The sequence below is a fragment of the Plectropomus leopardus genome, chromosome 5 (assembly GCF_026936395.1).
Source record: "Plectropomus leopardus strain MGB_pleo_1.0 chromosome 5, ASM2693639v1, whole genome shotgun sequence".
NCBI classification, from domain to species: domain Eukaryota; kingdom Metazoa; phylum Chordata; class Actinopteri; order Perciformes; family Serranidae; genus Plectropomus; species Plectropomus leopardus.
Genome location: NC_142180.1, coordinates 11,380,001 through 11,407,181, shown reverse-complemented (window position 1 = coordinate 11,407,181; position 27,181 = coordinate 11,380,001). Strand labels below are relative to the sequence as shown.

Below are 27,181 nucleotides of genomic sequence, written 5' to 3'. Positions count from 1 at the left end.
CTTACTTGTGGAGGTGAGAGGTGATGAGGAGGGACAGGGCGACGAGGAGAAGGAGGAGCCATGTCCTTTGTTGTTGGTCTATGACCGCTGGACGAATCATCTGTCTCATCGCCTGAGAAAGACAGAAGCAAAAACAGTATAGCATAGAGTATAGTGTTTAGTGCATAAAAACATTAAGTATAGCAGTGGTCCCACATTACTAACACCACCTGTCCTGTTCCACATGTTGATTTAAACAGATTCAAAATGGATATTGTTTACTTTTTTCCTAATAATGTAGGTTTGACCGAGTTTGCATTCAATCTATTACAACATTTTATATTAATATATATGTATATTAATTACTTTTAGCTGTTGAGTTCAACTTTTCTGCTTACTTACTAACTAGTTTTCACGCTCTCTTCATGGCCCCTGGTGGTTGGCCACTGTATGATGGGACATGGACCAAAACTTAAAGTACACCCTTAAATATATTTTTCCTAAACATGCTTTCTGTCATTCAAGGTAGTTCTCAGCATCCTGGTGCTGGCTGTTTTTTTTATTTGGTTTAGTTATTTGATGCTACAAAATTGGGATCAGACAACATGAGTGACATCTACTTGTGCCAGTCGGTGTGCTCGTGTTCAGTGGAGCTGTTGTGATTGGTCAAACGGATGTATGGGGAGGAACTTGATAACGCAGAGGTTACTGCGCAAACTCTGGCTCCAAATGACGTCACCAGCACCAGATAGCAGCAGCTGTATCCCGGATATTTTGGCTTCATTTTTGTACAATGATGGGAAGCAGAGACACGTCGTCCATCTCTACAGGTTATGTGAATTATAGCAGCATGTAGTAGTATGTACACTTGTTTCCTTTTTTAAAGTCTTATTTCACTTGACTTCTCTTTCTTTTAAATAATTTAGAACTTATTCTGTTCTATTTTATTAGAATTTCTTTTCTCCGAATACTCTACAAATAAAGATACATTACAAAATATAAAGTATGCCTTTATTCACATGAACGTGGGAAATACAGTGCTTCATTAATCTAGTTTAACAAGCAATGACATTTGATTTGACTGAGTTTCAGTGTCTGAAAAGATCAAATGAATGAACCCAATTAAGTTCAAGCTTTTGCAATCTTTTTTTTTTTTTTTTGAAAAATCTAGTTTTCAGAATATCTCCATAAATAAATAAGCCCATAAATTCTCGGCGTGATACTTGTGGAAGTCATTTCTGGTTCTGTTTTTAAGTCTCATGATTGCACAAAATCTTGCATTATTTATGGATGTTTTTGTTGTTGTTTAGACTTGGAAGATTTATGAATTCCACCCCACCCACCCGCATCTTTGCACAAATGTGAATACTGTTACCTTACACACATAAACACATAAACACACACATACACAGAAAGACAGATGTGTGACACGCTGCTTCATTTAATGGGCATACGGCTGGACTTTGCCAGCTGCTGTAACACTTTCATATGCGTGTATGTAGGTGTGTGTGTGTTGGCAGTACTCCAGCACCTCATGGCCTCATGGGAGGAACTCAGGTAAATGAGTGGATTAGGACAGGAGGGAGACAGACTGTGCCGCCGGCTAACACACACACGCACACACACACACACACACGTACACACACACACACACAAAAACACACACACACACACACACACACACACACACACACACACACGTATCAGCCAGAGACATCTCATCCTCACCTGCTCTGTCACAAAAAACGCTCAGTCACAACATGCTCTATCCTGGCACACACACATATATATACACACACAGACACATACACACCTGCTTGGGCAGAAATCTGATTCTGTCTCTTACAATGCACATTGTCCTGCAGTACAATAGACAAAGAGCCTCTTTCAGTTGCTGAGGAATGAGGTGAGTTGTTAATGTTCACACACTCACACACATATTATATCTCATAATAACACAGACATGAAGAAATCAGGAAAACTCCCATATAAATACACACACAAACATGAGCACACACACACACACACACACACACACACACACACACACACACACACACACACACACACAGACACAAAACGCTAAAGAATCAAAACAAAGACACCAAAAATATCTGTGTAAGAGACACATAATGTGTTTTTTGTTTTTGTCTGTCTGTTGATGATTTACTCTCAGCAGAATATTTACCAATTAGGAGTCTAGCCTTTACTGTGTGTTCTCTTTGACAATTAGCTGCATGGAGCAATATGGGACTCTGGGCTCGTGACTGTGTAAATGTGCGTGTTTGTGTGTGTGTTTGTGTGTGTGTGTGTGTGTGTGTGTGTGTGGTCTCTTTTGTGTCCATCTGTTCCCATCAGAACTGAAATCCCTGTGTCACATCTGGTGTGAACCTGTTCAGAACTGAATCATATTTTTATTGCTTTTGCACCATAACAGCTGTAGTGCGATAAATTCATGTTTTAGTTTAAGCACAATATCTGTTATTTTAGTCATCATTGCTCATGAGAATTTGGAATTATGCCAAAACCAAAACAAAGTCTTTTTTCTCTTGGCTGGTTTAGGTGAAAAAAATCGCAAGTTGAATTGTTTTGGCCCTTTAATTATTCCAAAAGGAACACCAGGCAATGCCTAACATTATCAGAATAAGCAAGGTGAGTTGCACTCAAACTGTATGTGAAGGTAAATTGGGCAGCAAAATGCACCTTTTGAATCTGTTAACAAATAATCTCACATTACAATTAAACATCCATCCATCCATCCATTTTCTTCCGCTTATCCGGGGTAGGGTCGCGGGGGCAGCAGCCTAAGCAGGGAAACCCAGACTTCCCTCTCCCCGGCCACTTCGTCCAGCTCTTCCCAGGGGACCCCGAGGCGTTCCCAGGCCAGCTGTGAGACGTAGTCTCTCCAGCGTGTCCTGGGTCTTCCCCGGGACCTCCTACCGGTGGGACGTGCCCTGAACACCTCACCAGGGAGGCGTCCTGGAGGCATCCTAATTAGATGCCCGAGCCACCTCATCTGGCTCTTCTCTGTCCATAAAAGTTATGAACAGAATCTGCGACAAAGGGCAGCCCTGGCCGAGTCCAACCCTCACTGGAAACGAGTTCGACTTACTGCCGGCAATGCGGACCAAGCTCCAGCACCGGTCATACAGGAAACGGACAGCCCGTATCAGGGAGTCCGAAACCCCATATTCCCGGAGAACCCCCCACAGGACTCCCCGAGGGACACGGTCGAATGCCTTCTCCAAGTCCACAAAGCACATGTGGACTGGTTGGGCAAACTCCCGAAGCACCCTCAAGGATCCCGCCAAGGGTCCAGAGCTGGTCCACAGTTCCATGACCGGGGCGAAAACCGCATTGCTCCTCCTGAATCCGGGATTCGACTATCCGGCGGACCCTCCTCTCTAGTACCCCCGAATAGACCTTACCAGGGAGGCTGAGGAGTGTGATCCCCCTGTAGTTGGAACACACCCTCCGGTCCCCCTTCTTGAAAAGAGAGACCACCACCCCAGTCTGCCAGTCCAAGGGCACTGTCCCCGATGTCCACGCAACTGCAGGACTTTTACTTCTCACACAGTATTTCATATCATGGTAATGCTCAAGTGGAAGTTTTGAATACTTCCACCACTGACTAAATGTTAAGCATCACTGAAAGTTGAGTTGATGCACTGTAGAAAACAGTGCCATAGGAGTTATAGATAAACAAAGTAAGGGCAGCAATAAATCATTATTTCCATTACTGATTAATATGCTAATTATTGTTTCCAACTAAGCAATAAAAAATCAGAAATAAAATGATGAATAAAATGATTCCAGCTTTTACAATATATTGTTTGTTATACAAAGTACAATGATGAGGCTCATATTTTGACTAAATGCCTTAAATCCCTTTCTCTCCAACTTTGAAAGGCTTTTTGGCATGTGCATGTGCATGTGCACGTGCATGTACGTGAGCATGTTCGTGTGTGTGTTCTGAAAGCGGGTGGCAACACGCAGTCTTCTCCGACATGCCCTTCGGCGTGTTTGTCTCTTAGCAACAATCCAGAACATGTCACATGTGGCAGATTGGCTACAAATACATGCACACACACACATGCACACACACCGCCAGAGATGAGTGATGAACGATGTGACTGGTCACACTCATGGGGTTGCTTAACCTTTACTGAAATGAGTAATGAGTGTGTGTCGGTGTGTGTGATAATAAGAATGCAGGAGTGACATTTGGAGAATTCTGTCAATGAACTGCAGTGGTACATTACAGATCCTAGGTCAGCGTTATTGCAGATCAGCCAAAAGTTTCAGCCTCCTTCACTGACATCCAGCATGAGCAGCTTACATCTCCATTCATGCACCGTTTGCATCCTCAGAGGAGCTGAACTGACAGTTTACATGGAGGAACAAAAATGGTCCCCATGTGCAGTGATGGCTGAGGAGGAGAGCCACAGTGATACATCACGCCCTCCTAACTGAGCAAATAAATGTGACAATGAATTGTAATTGAGATGCTTTTCTGAAATAATAAGATAAAAAAGGAATTGAAGGGAAGCGAAGCGTTTGCCCAGGGGTGACGGTAAGGGCTGAGAGCAGGTGGAGCAGGGCCATAAATCAGAGCTGTGGTGACCCACAGGAAACAGACTGGCTGCCAAGCGCTCTGTGCATCTCTCTCTCTCTCTCTCCCTCTCCATCACACACACATGTAAACACACATAAACAGCTTTCTCAGGGTTTAGTGAAGATTTTTGTTAGCATTGAAAGAGAAAGACGAGTCTCATAATTGGCAACAACTATTGTAAATAATTGAAAACTGACTCTGTCTGGCATGAATATTCACAAACTGTAACTAATTATGTGTTACGATGTCATGTGGAAAATACCACAGATGACTAGGGAAAAAATGGATTAAAACAACATGTTAACCACCAAATTTAATCACAAAACAATTTTTGCAGGAAATTTTTCTTTTAAAGTATTCAGATAATAGACTTGTTTCTTGAGCAATTATTTTGTTTCCACGAAAAGTACTTTCAAGTCCCACGCTAGAATTTACACAAAGCAAATGCATACCTGCTGAAAAACCCCAGATCATTAAAAAGAAAATCCATATCTTAAGGTGTTAAATTGGTAAAGCTTCAATATTCTTTTAAATAAAACATTGATTTGGATAAATAAATGAATGTTAATCTCTTAGTCTCATCTATAAATGACAGTCAGCAGTTGCTGATAAGAAACTGCATGTCTTTGGTAAAAATAAATAAATCCCCAATTTAAAAATAGAATAGTTTAAAACTGGTGTATTTGATCTAACTGTGATAAAACCATTTAGTCACTCTTATGACTCCAACTCACATTTGGTTCATTTCTATTTGAATTAAATAAAAAATGAACTATTCTCCATTTTTCTAGGGACACCCCTGAACTCTCTTAAAGAGGGGTCCTTGAGAGAGTCCCCTGACCTCTGGTTGAGAAACATTAACCGTATTTACACTGTCTGTAGGAATATCAAGACGCTATGCCGATGTGCCGTTCTGTATCGACCGTACAATCACGGAAACGGGGGACAGAGTGGTCTCGCCTCTGAACCGGGACCAGAAGTAACAGCGCATAAGAAGAACTCCTTGTGATGGGTGTGACGTTTTGACAACGTGTTTATGTGTGCAACCCACTGCGGGAGATTTAAAAAGCAGCTCTAGCAATTAGCGGTTAATTCAAAAAAAGAACAACCACTGTAAATGTCCGCAAACTGAGAACACAATGAGGTTTGGAAGCTCCTTACCCTCCAAGTAGAGGACAAGATCAGCTGCCATATAACAGAGAAGATGAATGATTGTGATTGACATGTTATGCCTTTGTTATTGTTTGGTAAGCGCTGTCAACATATATCACACTAGAGACAGATACTGTTGTGTTAAATGTCACGCCTGTCGTGCCGCAGTCTTTTGATTGCGGGATGCTGTGATGCAGTGAAAAGTTACTCACTGGAGTGGAATTATGCCACCGTCATTTGTGTCTGTGTAAAAATGCAGGTGCAGTTTAAAGAGAGGTCTTCGTTAATCTCTGAGTAAAAGTGGCAACTGCTTTAATAATTGTTGTTTTCACTTTAGCATCCCTGTCTCATCTGTACTAAATATACTGCAACACTTCAATTCCAAAGAAGTCAAAACCCAAGCCTCAGCATTACTGTGTTCAAGTCTCTTTCATGCATTCCTCCAGTCTGCCGTCTGAAACCAAACATAGCTGACAAAACAGCATCTTTCTAATAAGAGCAGACAATGGTGTGTATGTGCTGTATGTGTGTGTCCATAAACACAGTGCGTGTCACAGAAACATGTTAGTTATGCTTTGATCAGACTCATCTGTGTGTGAAATAGAACTGAGTCAATGCACTTTAATGCATTAAACCAGGAAATCTTGTCCTGCCTCTGAAGGTAACCTCACGTAGTTGAAGTGTGTGTGTATGTATATGGACGGAGTGATGAAAAGGATGTCAGGGATGCATGACCTGATGAGTGAAAGTTGAAAAGTGAGTTGACAGCAAAGGTGAACGTGTCTGTGTGGAAGTGTATGTGTGTATGTGAGTGTGTGTTTAATGATCGTGTTTAATATTGGATGCCTGTGGTGTATTGTACAGAACTGTCAATTTAGGCTCCAATTAAACCCAATCTTGTTGCTCCTCAATTTGTAATTGTACAACACACATTCATTCTCGCTCTCTCTCTCTCTCACTCTCTCTCTCCCACACACACACACACACACACACACACACACACACACACACATACAGACACACAGACACAAGGCAGGGTGACCTTGAAAAGCGTCTGGATAGCTGGTGTGTGTATGCATGTGTGTGTGTAGGCGTGTAAATGTATCCCTAGCATTTCCAGCTGAATCAGTAATGAGCATTTCATTACTTCAGCCTCAGTTCCCCTGGGAGGAAACACACACACACACACACACACACACACAAACACAAACACAAACACAAACACAAACACACACACACAGCAGTGAGGGCATGGTAAAAGGTATCTGAGGATTATACCCTCAGCAAGTACTTATCAGAATCAAATTCTAAAATGATAGCAACATTTTAAAAAAAGCTGAGAAGGAAAGAAAGACAAAGACAATACAGACAGAAATAAGAGTGGGCTACAGTATGTGCCGTGAACAACATAGTAAATAAATAGTGGTAACATATCTCAACACCAATAGCAATGTCTATTTTTTGAGCATACAATAAGCCTGCCAGCACTCTGTGCTGCCCCTCTTAATATTCTTCTCTGCTGTCATCTTGTTACTTATGGACTTAAAGAAATAGTGTGATCGAATTGGCCTGCTGGTCATCTGTCTCATTGAGTCAAGAATCTATAGACACTAAAATCATGAAATGTGTCTCTTGTGGGTATTTGGCTACAATGTTTTTGAAGCATTTTTGTGAGCTTGTACTGTTCTATACTGAGTGATGCAATAATTTATTTTGAAGGGATTACTCGGCAAAGTTCACTCAATGTTTGGATTAACTCAAAGGATTTTATTTTGACAGGCTCTGTGTCAAAAAGTGTTTTGCTAATAAAAACGAGCCTCACAAACGAAGAACACTAGAAGAGAGTCAACACTGAATGATTCTGGTTTGCCCATTAAAGAAGACAGATCATTTTTTACTGGTCTGACATGTTACAAGTGATGACTGTACATATCATGCCTATGTACGATGAGTACAAGCAAGTACTGTCTTGTGTTTTAATTACACTGATTTTTGCAACAAAGACAATGACTAAATCTCCACTCCCATATGTCTATCATTTCATCACTGCACATCAATAAGCAGACCACAGTTTCAGAGCAAACAGGGAATACCATTAAACCAGACTAAAAGTCTACAGCCACACTAGTGTGTTGAATGTGGCTGCACCAAACCAAGTGAACTTTTGATTTATTTTAACATATGTTGTCACCATGTTTTTTGTCCTAAAACTAACATACAGGGTTTAAACCCAACCTGCGTAACTTAATTTACCTTAACCTTACCTAGGTAACTTTAACTATGTATCATCATTTGTGGGGCGCTAGTTTGTCAGATATATGATAATTAGCAAAGTCGATAACACCAGTGTCTATCCTGTCAAACACAAAACAGGTCAACTCTACCTCGCTTTTCATCCTCTCCAGAAAAGAGAACACCAACCCCTGATTATCTCTCATTTTGAAATAAGCTTTGCCGCTTGACATGTTACATTGCTATTTATGCACTGTGTCTGTGATTTTCGTAGAATCCTTTTGGATACATTTTGCTTATGTTCTGGCACCTGGTTGCTACCTTTTTAGAAAGTCTTACACATAAGCAGCCCAAAAACTAACAAAATAACACGAAATAAATAAAAGAGGACAGGGGTTAAGCAGGTGAATACACCATCACACACCTCTGATGGGTCATTTAGAGGAGTTAATTTGTACAAGTCTATCCATTTTTTCTTCAAAAATCCTCCGTAGTACCTCTAAGGAAGCACCGCAGTTATTAGAAATCATTTTGAGGAGTACATAAATTTGTGTACCAAATTTTATGGCAATCCATTCAAAAGCTGAAGTCAAAACTACAAATCTGAACCTCATAGTTGTGTGAGAGGAATAGTCAGAGGATCGTTATTAGGATTCATTTTGTCAAAACTATAGATATGTGTAAAACATTTCATGTGGATCCATCTCACATTTGTTAAAATATTTCAGTCTGGACCAAAGTGGTGGACTGACTGACCTTGCCATTCCTTGAACCACGCCACTTGCGTGTTTTTTTTGTTTTTTTTAAAAGTAAAACTCATTTGCTTCAGGCAAAAATGTAATAAGTTTCTTCAAGCATCACCTCATGTCCATCATTTACTTTGGGTTGATGGAAAAACAAGCAGGTGGTGATGCATTATTTATCATGAAAATCAATACTGGGTTGCTGACCTGAAATATGAAAGTAGCAGTCTGGGAAACCCAACCAATGTACTGGCTAAAATATAATTTAACCTAAAGAAGATTTTATTAATGTTACTGAAAGATCTGTTTACTTTACTTTGAATACTGCTTGCTATACATACGGCACACCAAAGTGGTGGAATGGACTGAAAGACTCACTGCATAATCAAATTAATCAACTGGCAATTCTCCCTAAAACTTGTATTTACTGACTAATTCTGATTACAATATCTAGTTTGACTCTCACATGATCCATTGGGCCCAAATGAAGTCTAAAAGTAATATCCAGGTTAATGGCTGGTGCTTGTTGTCAAATGACCATAATAACAGTTAACGCTCTGACTTGCAGTGAAGCATCTTCCCAAGGTCACACTCACCGAGGTTACACATAGCCTCCAGTGGAATAATAAAACCTCTGGAGGAAACACATTGGGGAAAAAAAATGAGCTGAAGACATGAACACAGCGAGGGACTAGCTGTGATTGGATGTGGATGAAAGGATGAAGGCGGCAAAGCGACTGGTTGAAGGTTGTACATCAACACAGGCCAGTGGGGGTGTTATCTGCTGTGTGTGCTGCATGTAAATGCTCATTTGAATACATGAGTGAGGCTGGAGGTGCAGCTAGAGAGAGCAAGACAAAGCAAGGGCTTTCTTTTAAAAGGTCAAGTGTGGGAATAACAGCATCACTGCAGAGAGGAGGACTAATAAACAGATGATGCCTTATCACATCTGCATGAACAAACTCACTCAGGTGTAGAGACAAGCGGGGAGTCAGACAGAGAGACAGGAAACGGGCAGGCAGGATGATAGACAGGTAGGAAAGGGAGAGAGAACAGGACATGACAGCCAAAATAAGAGATGTTTGATAGAGGTTACAGGTAGGTTGATAGCTTGAGTGCAGGGAGTCAAGCGTGCACGGATTATTCAGCAGATATTCTCCGATGTGCAGCATTTCATGTAAAGTTCAACTCCTTTATCTCTCTCTGGGTAAGACGAACAAAAGAGAGAGCCTTAAGTCGCTTTGAATGAGAGAACCGACGAGAGCAAAGTGAATGTGTAATTCTTTAATGAGCCGCATCTCCTGCCCCGAGGATCTATCATATTAACTCTACTGATTATTAACCATCGCCACACGCTGAACACACACACACACACACACACACACACACACACACACACACACACACACACACACACACACACACACACACACACACTCCCTTTCTCTCAGCACCAACTGTTACCCCCTATCGTCCTCTCCTGTATCTGCTCCTCCCCATCTCCCTCCTCCACTCCCCCTGATTTCTGTATGTGCGTGTGTGTGTGTGTGTGTGTGTGTTCATGTGGGTGTAACAGCTCTTAGTCAATATACCCCGAGCTGTGAGACTTTGGCAACAAAAACAAAATAAAACCAAAGAGCTGAAGACAGGCAATTAAAGCTGAAAACAAGCCAAATTATAAATTCCAAAAGAAAAAAAAATCTATAAATGTAAACATTTAATTAATATGCAGTCAATTTGCTTTACCAAATGCATTTGGGTAGAAAGATAATTGCTGCCTCCATGACCTTCACTGGCAACCTTTTCTTCAATCAAGGAAATCCGACATCGTTATGAGACAAAAGTCAGAGGGAGCGAGTTGAAGAATATATTTCTGCATTTTTGTTGTTGCTAACAAACCCCTTGGGATGATCACAAAACAATATTAGTTCAATACTTTTTGACTTTCCTATCCTGTCAGCTCCAAGCCCATTCGTTTCTGTAGATGTGTATCTTAAGAAGCATCCATTCATCCATTATGTGTAACTGCTTATCCTATGCATATAGCTGGAGTCAATCCAAGATGACATTGTGTGAGAGGCAGGGTACACCCTGGACAGTTAGCCAGTCAATCACAGGCGTGACGCATGGAAACAGGCACTCATGTTCACACCTACGAGCAATTTAGAGTCAGCAGTTACCCTAAGCTGAAACTAAGTCTTGGACTTTGAACCTAAGCTAACACAGAGCACACTGCACCACCACGCCGCCTCTCTTAAAAACAGGTGAGAATTTTACAATATAGCATATTCCAAAAAATTTGAAGAGGTAGCACATTCCTAATTTCCAAGTTATATGTGAGAATTTTGTCCTCCTTTACTTGGAAATTAGGAATGTGCTACCTCTTCACATATTTTGGAATATGCTGATTGGGTTGTGGGTTCAACAATCCATTGAGAATCCCGTCATTAAAGTACAACCTTCTTTGTTCAAAACGATTAAACATTTCACTAAAAAAAGGCTAATAATTCCTAAAGCAGCTAGGCAATAGACTTGGGTGGTATTATAGTATACAAGTATTTAGAAATTCCAGCAGTATAATTTTCAGTACCATAGTGGGTGGGGTATGCCGCAGACTAATACATTTATACTGTATACCTTTAGTGAAATTTCAGGAAGATATGAAGGTATGAAAAGTAAAATGATAGTGCTAAAGCCTAATAGGAATTGCATTTGTTTCTAACAATTCTCAGCTTTGGTGCACTCACAAGTATGTGGGATTCACTCAAAATGAACTATAGTGCCCATATTCATCTTAAAAAACAGGACATTCCACAACAATGTGGCTCACGGATGTGTTTTTAATCATTTTTGGATAACAATGGACGTTGAAGGCGCAGAGGAAAAGGAATAAATAATATAAATTAATTGTTGGTTCTGGAAAGGGATTTTTTTGTCAATAGGAAAAATATAGAATATTTCCACACATACTGAAATAGTAAAACAAAAATGTTTATAAATGAACATCCCTAATTGGGTGCTATATAATGTGTGTTCTCTACATGTGAGCGTAAAGCACTGCAGGAGGAGGAACATGCTTTCTGGAGTAAAGCTGCTGTATCGGTGGGATACTGATTGCATGCATAGCATGTTTTACACCCTCATGTTCCTCTGTGCATGCATGTACAAAGAAAGCAGTCTTATTTTATAGCACTGATCAAACCGATCCAAAGGCTCTCTCTGGGAACTTTTATAGTCACGGGTGCAGATTAGGAGCCTCGCCAGACTTTTTTATTGTTCTCTCTGGCTCCCTTTAGACAGATGCTTATGAATGCAGATCAAACTGTCCTCAGGCAGGGGGGTAACATGGAAAACACTGGCCTTTCCCTTTAAGATGAAATGGCTTCTAAAGGCTTTGTGAATGTGGCCCCAGGGAAGTGGGGGAGAGGCCAGAGGAGCAAGGCAGAGATGATGGAGGGTAGATACAAGGAGGCAGAAACAATAAACAGAAAATGGTTCAGCAATTTCCTGTTGTATGTCCATTATTTAGTCCAGGATTAGGATAAATACTGACAGCATTTTAACTGCAAATTAATCAAAGCTTTAACCAGATTCCAAGGTACGCACCACAAAGGAGCTAACAAGTTTACATTATGTTAGTTGGCCAAAAGAGACGGCACAAAATCTGCCAAACCTCCCCTCTTTCTCTCTCTCTGTCTCTCCCTGCCTCTCTTTCTCTTTCTTCATTGTCATCAAATAGGGACCCATGGGAGGACGGACCACCTGGTAACCATGGTTACATGGATTGAGTGCCCCTTGCGAGTACACATTCACACATTCTCTTACATACTGTATTACACACAGACAAAATACCCGATAATGATACAAAAAGCTCCTGAAAATATATATAAAAATATTAACTATGTAATAAAACCTGCTTACAATTTTTTTAAACATAATTTATTTAAGCTACTTTTTAGGACAGTAAGAATCTGTAAGACATATGGTCATAGTGGGGATTTTGTAAGCAGCTTCAAACTGATGAGTTTTGTGTGAATTTAGGTTTCTTTTAAGGGAAAAGGATCGGTGCTTTCCAGACTATAATGACATTAGTGGTTGTAATGTGACTCATGGACACCTGGAGGTTTTTAGAATCCCCGCCTCTGCACACACCACCACATCCCAGTTTAAAGCACAGCAATTATAATGACACAGCATTTCATTTGTTACACAGAAGAGAAGAGAGGAGAAGAGAAGCTGTGATTACATTTACATTATTGACATTATAGGACCTGGATACATCTGGGGAGACAGAGAGATCGGAGAAGGGGCAGTTGGAGAAGGGATTGTGCTGGTTTGAGGAGAGAAAATCAATGGGTTTAATCTTGGTGAATTCGAGGGGAGGGGAGGATGAGAAATGACTATAGGAGAAAGAAGAGTAGTAAAAGAGAAATAAAAAAAATCTGTAACAGACTGTTTAGTAGCATCTGCTCCATGCTTTTGTGTGATTATTTTCTCATCCTGTTCAAACAGATAGCTAATAACAAAAAATAGCTAATAAAGGAATACTTCGCCACAGTGAACTGTTTTTGGGAGATATTCCAGATGATGCAAAATGCAGGGTTTCACTGGTTCACAGCTGGTTGCTCGGACTTCAAGCTGTACTTCTGCATTTTAGTATTACCACCATCCATGCCACCACCGTGGATAGAAAGAATACAGAAGTGGAGGTAGAGACAGACTCACCCTCTCTCTATCTCTATCTCGCTCTAAACTCAGAGAAAACTCTGATCAAACGTTGAACCTAGGCTTCTCATGTGGATGAGTGTGTGGTTCTTTTTTTCCACACTTTACCCTGTGCCTCTTTTGCCTAAACCTGACTGTCTGTGACTCTGTTGCTTAATCCAAACCATCGTAACAGTCCACACGCTGTTGAGTAAACATGAGGACCACGATGCTTTCTGCATGCTGAGACATCACAGTAACGGGCTGCGTCATCCCGCCAAGACGTCATCCCACTATGTGCATTTGTTGACATCACTGTAACAGCATCCTGGAGCGTAAACAACTGATGCAGAGGGATACCTAAAACGTGATAGGTAGACACAAAAGGTCCTGAGAGAGCAGCACCATGTGACGACTTTGGAGAGAGAGTGTGGACCTAAAATGTTTTTAGAAACATATTTTAGTGTCCTGTTTAGCTGGAATAGCAAGAGTTTGTGAACTGGAAGTGGGATCCATACTGTTTCCTGCAAAGTGAAAACGGAGACTGAAAAAACTCAGATCAAATGGTAAAACCAAGCAGTGCTGATCAAATATAAACCAACACAAATAAAAGAAAGATTCAGTTACTGTGTGGTCTATTTCTCACCTCAAACGTTTTCAGAAACACGTTTTAGCTGACCGTTTAACTGCCACTGTGTCAAATAGACAAGTTCACATGACATCACCCAACCGTGGTTTAGTGTTCAGTGTTTATTGGTCTGGTGTGGTACAGTGCATTCTGGTAGTTGTAGGTTTTCCACCTCTTGAGCAAAAGTGAATGCTTCAGCCCTTTTCTGTCCTCTTTTGCTGGTCATTTAGCACCAATTTTAAAAGTATTTGCATCTTTTTATTGCATCGATTTTTGAAAAGACCATCTTTCCGGCAGTGAAATATTTCTTATGAAAGCTGTATCTGATTGCTGACAGTACTGCAGAGCTCCATAGCAACTTTAGCATTTATTAGCATGACCCTTCTCAATGGTAAGATCCACAGCTGTGTGTATATTTGAATGTATCTTCTACCATTCACATACCTTAGAGTGAGTGAAATATACTGTTTTCCATAAACTTCCGTAACCAGAAATGACTACTGTGTCAGAGAAAAAAACACAGTATCAGCTTTTTTGGCTGGACTTCACTAAATCTTTGTAAAAAAAAAATGGCACAGATAGCGCTAACTTAAGCTCTCTACTCATATGTTCAGATGCCTGCCTTTTTTTCTTTGCTTTTGATCTGCGAATAAAGTTTGCCAAGTGATTTTCCCTCACTGGGCTGAGATCAACTTGTAAATGGGCTTGAATCAAATAATAATAGGCTGTGTACTGTCTCAGCATGACTAAAATAACCTCACACTGCTAAATGGCCCACATAAATAAAACACAGGCTTGGCAATGACGTGCTGAAGTTTTGAGGTTTGACTTCATCCGTTGGCAGATTTCGCCTGGCATCCCACCTCCACCTCTCATCCTCCACTTCTCTTGTCCCAATTCAGTATTCAACAAAGCCCAAATGTCATGAGAATTAATTAGAGGATGGGGAGAATATTTCCTTCATCATTTTTCATCTCTGTTCATATCTGCAGTCTAGGGAAAGAGAGAAAGAGCTTAAGCTCAATCATGTGTGCATAAAAGACAACATTGGGTTGATATTGAGAAAGACATTATAAGTCAAGAAACAGCACGCTACTGGATCCATTTCAGTCAGTCAGACAGAGAACTGGGCCATCCATAAAACATAGTGGATTACATGCAAAGACATTGCACTAACAGATGTACTGCTTGCATACACACAAACGCACTTAAACCTTACACGTGATGCACATGACTCCATGCACGAGCACAACAGGCCGTAAACATTAATTTGTCCATGCACATCCACACAAACACTCTTGTTCTCACGCAAGCAGAATTTTCTTTCCATGCTCTTCTTTTCCTGTGAAATAATAAGCTCCATATTTCAGAGATTCAGACTGAGGGAAGCGTTTTGTCTGCAGAATTTTAATTTTAGGGGGAGTCAAAGAGCATGGACTGGCAGATTTAGTGATAGATCTGTCCAAACGAAAATCAGAGCGTGTTGCATTTATTCATTTGACCGTGTTCAATACATACGTTAAACTCCTGCTTTAATGTGCAGTACAGGGATAACAAGTACAAAAAAAAGCATTGTGATTTGTGTGGTCTGGTTGACACGACATCACTCTCTCAGCCTCAGTGCGTGTGAGGCTTGTTTATATGCAAAGAGATGCCGACGTGCGGGGAGACGTGCAGAAAATCCCCCTTTTGTCACACTTTATTGTGATTTCTTTTCTCCAGGAATTCACTGTGGTTTGAGAGACACGATCCCCACATGCCACCACCAGCTCAGTAAATCATAACTAGCAATTTTCTCTGTAAATAGCCGATGTACCAGTTCCAGGCCCAGCGGGAGGCGTGAGCTTCCACAGATCTGACACATCAAGGTTAGTCTAAAGGGTATGATAAATGTATCAAGAGCTGTTAAATGAGGGAGTGATGGAGAAGAAGACACCAAAAAGGAATGTTTTATCTTGTCATGAACACATTCACAACTATTAACACTATTAACAGTGATACTGATGTACAAACAAAGTGAATATTTTTTAAATCTTGGCTATGAATTATGTGCATGAACCAAACTATCGACTATTATCTCCGGTTGTTAGTGTTGACATACTGTGGTTTATAATTCCCCTAATTCTGGTTAACTCTTACCAGAGTTTTACAGCATGAGCTCTTAAATGCAGTTTTACTTGTATCAAATGCACAATAAATAATTCCCCCATTTGACTAAATGGTGTTATTTTGGATACTCATCTACTCTAATGCTTTCCATATTTGCTCCACTTCAGCCTACTCACTGGTGCTCTAGGTGGGGTTAGCTGGCTGCCTGTGGATATTATAAAATGCATTGGGGCTTTTGTCACTTCTACCTGCTCCAAAGAAACACTCAAGCTCTGTGAGATTCTGTTTTTTTGTTTTCTTGTTAAAACACACCACAAGAGTTCTACACACATTTAAACTGAGATTCAAATCAGCCTGACCATACCTGACTGGAAACCCAACCCGAAAGCTCTATTTTTGCTGTATTTCATGCTTCATATAGAGCCATATCTTCAATCAGGAAAACTCATTGAGATCAATATCTCCTTTGCAAAAGAGACCTGAGATAAAAATATAAGCAAACATTACTGACTGAGATGTAATTTATTTATTAATAAATTACATTTGAAAATAACAGAACCTGACCCTGACTAAAGGCAGAAGTCTAGTTTTACCGCATCTTCTTGTAGGCTAAACAAAGAGAAATGAAGAAAGAAACAGCACAGAGAAACTCAAGCTACTCAAGCACCACAATGCAAATGATTATTTTGCTGCTTCTTCTTGGCCTAGAAGCAAATGTTGTCCCATGGCTTGATACCAGTCCACAGCCCGGAGGCCCGGGGGGTTGGGAACCACTGACCTACAGTTCAGGATCATAACAAGCTTGCGCTTTGCGTCACTGTACAAAAACACACTCCTGACCCCAGTAATGACGAGGACAGTACAGTGATAACTAATGTGACAATGACATCTGACCCTATTACATCCTGCCCTCGGGAAAAGAGACCATCCGATGGCATCATCAGAGTGTCGGTTTCACGAGGGTGACGCGGCCTCTGATCATGTGTAACAAGGTGATGATGCAGAAGACTGAGCCCTGGTTTATTAAACCGTGACAGTCAATCAGTTGGAGCTAGAGCATCTGTAAACTGTAGTCTGGAAACCACAGAAAACACCACTAACAAACACTGTTATGACATTGTTGGTTTGACCTGGAAATAACCGACATGTGTCATGACCAGTATGACCACAGAAAGTCCAGCCACAAACCACTTGGGTGTCATGGAAAGTTCCGTCACCACAAACGTGGCCGGGGTCTTCTCGTATGTTGACCAGTTAATCAACATATGTGTTTTTCCAGCTAAAGATAGACGTGGACAGTAAAGCTTTCCATAGCGTACAAAGGAGGGTGCCGCTGCTTGTATGTTGAGGACTGTTTGTCCTTGACACTTCTGGTTGGGGATGACATTAATATTTGCCAAAATACTGCATCTGTTTGCGCATATTATGTATCAACAGTTTAATAGCAGTTTAAAAGGAGGTTGCTGCAACATGTAAAATATCTGCATAAACCATCTGCTTAGACTGATGGTTAACTCCTTTAACCCTTTGAAACCTGGCGTGACATCAGTTTTTTTGAACTGCTTTCAGATGCCTCTCAGAAGTAGTTAAACCTTTAAATTCTGTTTAAATTGGTGCGCTTATTGAAGAAAAAAAAAGGCAATGAGAAAGTCGTTAATGTTCCATAAATTGCAAGAAATTAGTAGATTTTAAAAATATATTTTTAAAAAGCTAGGGATAAACCATGGTTATCATAATTACATATTAAAAAATATGTTAATTGGATTATTGTAATTTTTGCCATTTTTTTCCAAGTATTTTTGCCTTGTTTGTTTGTTTTACTTTCTTTTTCTTTTTAATGTATTTTTTTTATTTATTCATTTATGTATTTTAAACACATTTTTATGTAATTCATAATATCTAATTTCTTGCTAATTTTTGGGTAATTTCTTCTCTCATTGCTGATTGTCTTCTTCCCATGTTTTGGAAAGAAATTAAGCAAATTTGCCCACATTTCAAAGGGTTAAACCAATTCCCTGAAATAGCTGTTTAACTATGTGATAGGGTCATACATGAACACACTGCTACACTGGAATGATCAGTGCCATATGGTACTTATGATGAGTCCTTGTGCCAGATTTTGTGCCTAAATAAGCTACTGTAAATAATACTGTCTCTTCACATGATCAAAAAGAGTCTTGACATTGGCCAACATCAACATATCTATAACAACAGTTTATGGCAAGAATACCAAGTAAAATAAGAAGAGATTATTCATTTGATGAAATATTTGCTATAGTCTATGTGTATTTTTTATAGTTTTTGTAGATCACACATACATGTTTCTATATATTGCTACAGACTGTTTAACAAAAAAAATGAAACCACAGATGGGTTTGCCATTTTGTGGGCATATATAGCAGATGGCACCATTTTCATTTTAACATGAGTTCTTTGGACACAGGTGTACATCTGTTGTGGCGATCTGAATCACTAACAGGGGCCCAACGCATTTTTAGAGGGCCCACTGTCTCTGTGGTTTTTTATTAATTTGGAGAATATTCAACTTAAGGCTTTTAAAGACTATTAAAAACCTTTGGGTACCCAGTGTCAGTGCTGGGTGTGGTCAGTGCTGCAACAAGAAGAAACATCTTTAGTTTGGTCCCTTTAATTTTGACTGTTTTTAAAACCAAGAAACACATTTTTCTTAATTAAATTAAAATACCTATTTATGAATCAGTCAAAAACTACTGACAAAAAAATACAAATGCTATCATTTATTGGGAAAAAATATTCAATTTTACAAACAGTTTTACAGGTCAGAAAAATACGATCTTGCTAATTTTAAAACTCCGGATGCACCCTGGTGACGAACTTTCCTCACCTCAGTCAGAACGTGGCTTCATAAGAATTACTGTCAATCCGATCTGATTGACTAAATGGTGTAAAGTTACTGCATTTTTGAGTATTTAACTTTTTCAATAGTTTGATGATTGCTTTATTAAGAGTCTTATCATTTAGATAGAAAATACTTTTTAAAAAAGTGTTTAGGTGCCTAAAGGTTATAATTCAAAACCCTTTCATATATTACAAGGCACTTATTTGGATTGATTTTTTTTACTGCTACCGCTACCACTACTTTACTACTACTGCACTGCTTAATACAGACTTATCACACTAATAAGGATATAACAATTCTTAAAGAACCCCCTTGTTATTTTGGCTTAATCCTCCCCTAATCTCATGGTGAGAAGGAGCTAAACAGTGGAAATTTGGTCAATAAACATCTACATGGAGCAACATTTTCTCATCAACAATTTAAATTAGAGCACATTTTAACCACATTCACTCTATGGGATTGCCTCAAGGCTCCTTGAGGTCCCCAGATCTCCCTGTGACACCCATGTATTATGTATAAGCACGAGCCCGGTGAATAAGTCAAGAGATAAATGAATAATTAGAGTTTATTTTTCTATTTCTGTTTTTGGGGTGACCTGGTTGTTGTGGTGTATCCTTTATCCGAGGAGGAAATAAACTGCTGAGACCGGCAGAAAGAGAGATGGGAAAAAAAGAGAGAGAGGAAACAAGAGAGAGAGAGAGATAAAAAGAGAGAGAGAGGGAGGACAGTTGAATCCATCTCTCAGTACTATCCCTCCCTCTGGGCATTTCCCTGCTGGCACAAGATGTGTGGAGGCTGCAGCATTTTAAAACCTCCACCATGCCAATGAACCGTGTGTGTGTGTGTGTGTGTGTGTGTGTGTGTGTGTGTGTGTGTGTGTGTGTGTGTGTGTATATGTGTGTGTGTGTGTGTGTGTGTATACTGTATATGCTGATGTGTTATGTATGAATCACAATCCATATATTTGCACAAGAAAAAGACAAGCTTGCAAGTGTGCACAGATTCACATGTGTACATGTATGTGTGGGTGTACTGGATGTTTGCTAATGTTTGTTCCTAACTTTTTGCATGATTGCTTGTCTACGTGTGTGTGTGTGTGTGAGAGAGAGACTTACCGTTCTCCCCACCAGATGCTTCGCAGCCATCTTCATCATCGCAGTCATCTCCGCTGCCTCTCTCTGTCTGCGCGCTCCCTCCCTCCTCTTCCTCTACCTTTCCTCTGGTTTTGCTCGCCCAGCCGAGGTCCACTAACAGCTCCTGAATAAAACAAACACACATATGCAAATGACTCTATGGATAAAAATGTTGGTCTGTTTGTACACCACTTTGGTCCAAACTGAAATTTCTTAACAACTATCTGATTGCCATGAAATTTGGTGCAGACAAAACATGTTAGCATGCTAATGTTAGCATTTAGCTGCTGGTATAGCTACATTTAGCTGACCTGAGTCTGGGTTACAGTGAGTGCAAAGGAAAAAAGGCTTGAATTCACAAACATTACAAACAAATTAAGGAACGGTGTTTAGGATTCAGGGGATATTTAGAGGCATCTAGCTGGGAGGATTGCAGATTGCAATCTGATGAAACTTATCCCAATTAGAATTACTTTGGTGTTCAGAAGGTTTTTACTGGGAGCGGAATAATCCGCAGAGGTCACTTCTTCTCCAAAACAAAGAAAACTGGTTACTTAAATCTGTAAAGACACCGAATATAGCAGTTACAAATCAGTGTTTCTCCGACACTGTTTGGCTTGTTGCAGTTGGACCACAAGCCAGCACCTGCTAATGTGTGCTCACCTATTTTTTATGATAACTTAAGATCCAGACTTTCAGGAGTTTTTTACCCTTAGCTCGAATCATCCTCTGAGGTCTCCTCCTCTTCAAAACAAACAGACCAGGTCATAAAATTGGAGAAAACACTATGTAAAGCAATTTTCAGTTTTTAAAAAAAATGTGTGTTTTTCTGGCACTTTCGTTGTTGAAGGGTTGCTAACTACGGTTGCAGCTGCTAAACATGCGAATGACCCTATCTAGAGCCAGTGTTTGGTTTGTCTGTTCAGGGTCACTGCAGAAACATCATGGTGCAAAACGGGGGTCTCCGTGGACGAGGATGCCCTTCCTATAGATATATAGATATAAATGAAATGATAACAATTTTTTATTTTCAGGTGACTATTCCCTAAAGAAAACATACTTGTTATACTACATTCCATTTCTTCCATTATATTCCCCTAAATCCTCATGGGATCAAAGGTCAGCAATATAGGATGCTCTGACAATACTTGAATGATCATGATACCAGAGAACTCATTTAAGAGAAATGCCACACAGGGCTTAAAAAGAAAAGTTATGTTTTTTCCCTCTAAAGGCACCATGTGGCTACAGAAATATCTTTACACAAACATAGAAACACGTATAAAAACACTGAAGAACGAAAATACACACACACACACACACACACACACACACACACAGGTCAGAGAGTGCACTAAAGGGTAATTGAGGTCATGCTGTCTCTGCGTGAATCCATATTCCCTACTGCTCAGTTAAGTCACAGTGGGGATGCTGTGGCATGTTACATAATCGTGCTGTCGGATGGAAACCTCATGTCTCATAAAGTTCAACTAATGAGGGATTGGGGAAAAAAAAAACACCCACTCAGTTTTTAAACCAATTCGACACGGTTTCAATCAATGTTTGCAGAATTTGATGAACTCATAAAGGACAACACAAATGGTTTGTCCAAGCAAGAAACTGTAAAACAACCAAAACAGGAATTATTAGGTTTTCACACATATACACAGCCATGTAATTGGTTCACAGTATGATGAATGTGTATTGTAGGGAGTCAAGGTAGGTAATATATAAATTCCAGAAAACAGAGATAAGGCAAACAGCCACCAGTTTTATAAAGGAAAAGATATCTGGTACTGACATTTCATTCTATTTTATTTTAGATAACAGTTCTGTGTATACAGCAAAGCTGATGCCACCAAGATAGTAACATCTATCGCAATGATTTATGTTACCTTACAATGGCGAAATCTGTCTGGCAAATTAAATACTAAAAAAGACCAAACTGAGAATCAACAGTGTTGGATTTTATAATTGCTCAGTTTATTTCTTTTTTTTCTTTCTTTTTAGAACTTCATTGTAATGCAGGGTAATGGTAGTTTTTCCCTGCCCAAGTTGTTTGTTGCCTGACAGCAAGAATCTATTATACTTTGCAGTACTTAAGGATGGCTTAACTCTGCATTGCAAATATAATCCCTTAACGCATAACATATGGTACAAGTTGCTACTATAAATTGTGATACACATATGCTGACTGAGCAGGCAAATAGTTGTTCTACAGTGTAACCCTAAAAAATGTGCAGCAGTAGACTTACACATAAATATACTGCAGTACACGTATGTTTAACAAACAATGCTATAACCTGCTTTGATTACATGCACGATATTTCAGCTTAGACTATGGCTTCATATTTTGAGTAAATGACCAAAAAGTGCAAGGTATCGCTAATCTTGTCCTCATGCAATACTCATATGTTTTCCTATTAAAAGCAATGCAACAGAATTCATACATCACGAGCCAGTAATCTGTGCATAACCAATGTTTTTTGGAAGGCTGCAATTTATGTGACCAATGCGCTGATGGAAGTTAGGAAGGAAGTGGTCCTTAGTGGTCCCCATAAGGACACAAGTTAGGGTGGTGGTTCACAAAACACAGGACTTTCCCCAGGGACTTTCCACAAAAGACCAGTGTCCAGAGTTGTGTGAACTTTGGATCATCATAAGTTATGTCCTCAGCATGTATCTTTTAACCACAGTTGCACTGCGTTGCAGATCATTTGATTTCTGGTTGTGTCAGCTGCGTCTTTGGGTGGCACAAGCAGACCTTGGAACACCAGTGGCTGTGTGGGTGCTTCGGACAGACAACAAGGACATCTGGAATTCGGCAGTCCAGAGGCAGCTGGTTGCTAAATGAGAAATGCCAAAGTATGCTGACAACTTTAGTGTATTGCAAAACCTCATGGGGATTGTTGTCGAGGAGGAACACGTCACATACAAGTGGTAAATGTAAAATATTTATAATATTTATATTCATTTGTATGTGCATTATATGAAATAAAATTATGTGATATAAAAAAGTTTTAGGTTACTGTCAACTAACTGACAACGTATTTGTGTAATACAGGCTAGTGCTAACGTCAGGATTGGCTGGAGTTTGCCTATTAAGGCGAGAACTCCTGTCCACTTAAAGTATTTGGGGCTGCAGTGATTCCATACTGTTACAGTGCAAAACAGAATGAGCTTACGTTATCAGGATGGTTTTACCAGGATAAAACATAGCAATACCCCTTTCCACCAAAATTAGTGCATGCAGGCGGGTTTTTCAAACACAGAGGAGGAGATAAAAGTCCTCGTCTACTGCAGAGTCATTTGACCGGGTGTGAATGCCGATCGTACGCATTTCCATTGCATTAAAAAGCCAGATGTTAGCAAGCTTTCTGTGCAGTGGGAATGAGGCTTAACCTTATTTACCTCTGTAAATTAATGGAAATTACATAACACTAAGCACATAAAGTCATCAGTCATGGGGCATTAACTTGTAAGATATCATACGAAGTGTTTTGTGTAAATTTTTGCAGGATATCATACAAACTGTTGCATGAGAATATATTGTGCTAATTGTTTTTTTTTTTTTACAATCTTAAAATAACACTTGATGATATTGTCTACCTATGCTTTAGGTAGGATGGATAAATGCAGGTTGGACAAGGAGGGGCATCTGGCCTCCATGTACAGTAAGTGTGGGGCAGCCACTGGAAATAATGGGAATCAAGGTTAATATATGACAGCATGTCCAAAGGGACATGGAGACGGACCAGACTCTGTGCTGTGATTCAACATTATGTCATCGGACTGCAAATGAGGGTTGAGGGAGGACAAAAACACATTACGGCAATGTTTCCACCAGGACTGTGTTTTCTTAGTCATGTGGAAAGGCTACAAGTTAAACATAATTTGGGTCATGTAGCACAGAAACTCTTCATTGACACCAACAGGCCTGCAACATGTCAATTATTCAAGGGTTGCAGCTTCAGAGCGGCCTGTCAAATCTAATTAATGACAGGAGAAAAACGCAGTGGCTAAGGTGAGGGCTCTTGGTCTCTTTTTTTGTTTGCATATTACAAAATAAGGGACAGAAAAGACAACATTAATTCAAAATAATGAGGGATGACAATTAGCAGTAATATTATTTGGGAAAAAATCCAGCTATCCAAGAGACATACTTAAATCTGCAAGGTACCATTCAAAATAAATGATTAATAGTGGGCAGTATTTTTACTTTTTTTACAAAATCTCAAAGATTATCAGAAACATATAAACTACAGTGTTTACAGAACATTGCAAAAAATATTGTATATTGCAAATCAGGATTAACCCTCTAAAACTCTGTAGCCACTGATTAGTTTGCATGCAGAAATATTCTACTATTATTCTGCATATGAAATGATTCTGAATTTGATACTAGTCCTGTGAGCAGTATGTTACACTTAGATATTGCGAATCAAGCCTTTTTGGAATCATTTTCCGATTAAGACGTGTATGATATGTTGGTAATATTCGTTTTTTTTTTTTGGGCATGGATACAGCGCATTCTGAATCTGTTCCTCAGTTGGAATTTGCGACACACGGCCTGTTGCCCATTTACAGTCGCTCTGTGCGTTGTCATGGATACGTTGTACATAAACCAGCTAGCCACAGTTTGCAAGGCTGAAGTAGAGATGCAAGCTCACAAGAAAAGCCTGCATTTCTGGTGTGAAAGAGAAACATGCCTACTTCAAAACAATATGAAAGATTTGTATATCAATAGGTTTTTGCACAAAATCCTATTCAACTAAAATGGTACACTTAGTTAGTGGACTATTCGTTTTCATTAGACATGAAAACAACTTAAGAGGAGAATTGTCTTTTTCTGAATAAGCACATAAAACTGGGCAATTTGTGCACGTACACATAGTCACTGCTGCTTTCCATTGGTCAACAAGTAACCATATCACCAGAAAAAAATGTGATAGTGAATATGGTTTGGCAATACTATATTAGAATATGGTCATGTCAATAAAGCTGCTTTGAATTTGAATTTAAGTGGTTCTGCAAAATTTCAGATTACATCAAGAGACTAAGATTTTGAATGCAAATGTTTCTTTTTTTTGTCTTACATAACTTTGTTGAGTCTCAGTGTTGCCATGAGGTTGGACACTTTAGTATTTTTAGATGACTTCACGTGGTTAAAAGACACCATTCGTACAACAGATCAGTTAAATCTTCTCATCTAACTTGAATAATTGAATAAGTGCATCTCCCCAAATATCAACTTTTCTTTTAAACAAAGAAAGTATAAACTGCAGGCCTCTATAAAACAGGAATGCTTGTCTACAGTATGAATTTGAGACATGCCAAACCCCTACATCCTGTATTCTGCTGTCACTTAAGGAGTGGTGAAACCACTGCCCTTTTCCTACAGGGACAGCCCTCATGGGGTTGATTAGGCTCATCCTTATTGGCTGAGCATTTATATACAAATTTTAATTGCGAGGATAGGCGAGTGGCTACACTAATTGAATCCCATCAGAGGACAAAGCCCGTGTGAAACTACCCGCAGCTGCAAAGGTCTAATTAACACATTATACAAAATTGGGACAGTGAAAGATAAGAGACAGAGGAAAGGAAAGACAGAAAGAAAGACAGACTTCCAAAACACTGATGATTAAATAATTAAATTCCAAGGATTCTTCTTTGTCTTGTATCGTATTTTGTTCTTCCTCTAATCCTAGCTGTGTGCGTAAATGGCACACATGTCAGGCATGAATAGTTATTACCAAAAAGTGTGCATTAATGAGTGTGCCTCAGATAAATGGCTTCCCCCACAGAGAAAGTACCGGGGCAGCTACAGCATGAAAAAAAGCCCAGCCTAGGCCCTGAATTTCCAAAGGTGATTCTAAATGTGTTCAAAAGCAATACTGGCTCACAGTGTGTACTTTCACCCAGGGTTTGTTTGAGTGCAAAGACTTGTAGTCTCTCAATTTATCAAAAAGATGGAAGGACTGCACACTGAACATACTTTGCAATGCAGATGAGCTGTGTTAAAGTTGAGTTTTTCCTTTGGTTCATGCAGTGGCCTATTAGTATGACCATCATCAATTCAGCAGGCATGCACCGCAAGTCCAAAAACATTGAACTTCCTTTTCCTATCCTCATAGTGTTTGAGTGTGTGTCTGTGCGCATGGAAGATGCACAGAAGCTTCAATAGTCTTTAAATCAAGGAATAACAGGACATGTATGGCTTACATAGAATTAATGGGCCTTAAAAAACATACATAAGTGATTGCACTGTGCATGTGTAATGTGTATCTGGCAGAGGGGGGTGATGCTGACTTGGCATTTCCTCCATGTAAATGCAGCAAGATTAATGGACTCACCACCAAAATTAGACGGAGCACAGAAAGAGCCTCAACAGCAAAAAGAGGAAAATAAACCATAGCATGTTCCACCTCATGGATATTAAAAAAAACACCACTAACACTTAGGTTAACAGAATTCATCAGGTTTTCTTGACAAACTACAATTTCCTCTCTTGACTTTGGAATAAAGCACTCAGAGTGGGTCCTTTGTGCCCAATAACTCCATTGTTGTCCAAAAACTACTAAAGTCACATCAGTGATCCACATCATTGTACTGGGTGACATGTTTTCCATATCTGCTGCTAAAAATTGGTTCCCAACAAATTTGCTAAAAAAAACCAAAACAAAAAAAATCTCACTGCCCAGTTGCTGTAGGAAATTCATGCCCTTTTTCATATTTTAAAATACAAGTATTACTATTAAAGTAAAACAGACTGGCTAAGAATGTTGTGAAGTATACATTTTTTTTTTGGGTCTTTCAATGAAATTTTTGACAATAACAAAAATACATAATACTGTTAGTGTGAAATAACATACCTTTTGCTGCTCTAATCGTCATTTGTTTGTTTGGCCCTTTTCTCAGAGAATACATTTACATGCAAACAAATGCATATTATTTTGAATGATCTATGAACTTCACACAGGTCATTTTGGATATTCTGAATTTGGC

General features: G+C 39.5%; 1 protein-coding gene across 1 annotated transcript in view; it reads right to left on the bottom strand.

Annotated features, from left to right (window-relative positions):
* The window catches only part of LOC121941282 (glypican-5-like), a 62,214-nt gene that overhangs the window by 2,728 nt on the left and 32,305 nt on the right, over positions 1 to 27,181 (bottom strand). The window contains exons 9-10 of the mRNA XM_042484040.2: positions 20,156 to 20,297; positions 6 to 112 (exon numbers count right to left, since the gene is read on the bottom strand). Coding sequence (XP_042339974.2) covers positions 6 to 112; positions 20,156 to 20,297 — 249 coding nt within the window. The remainder of the gene's footprint in view (positions 1 to 5; positions 113 to 20,155; positions 20,298 to 27,181) is intronic.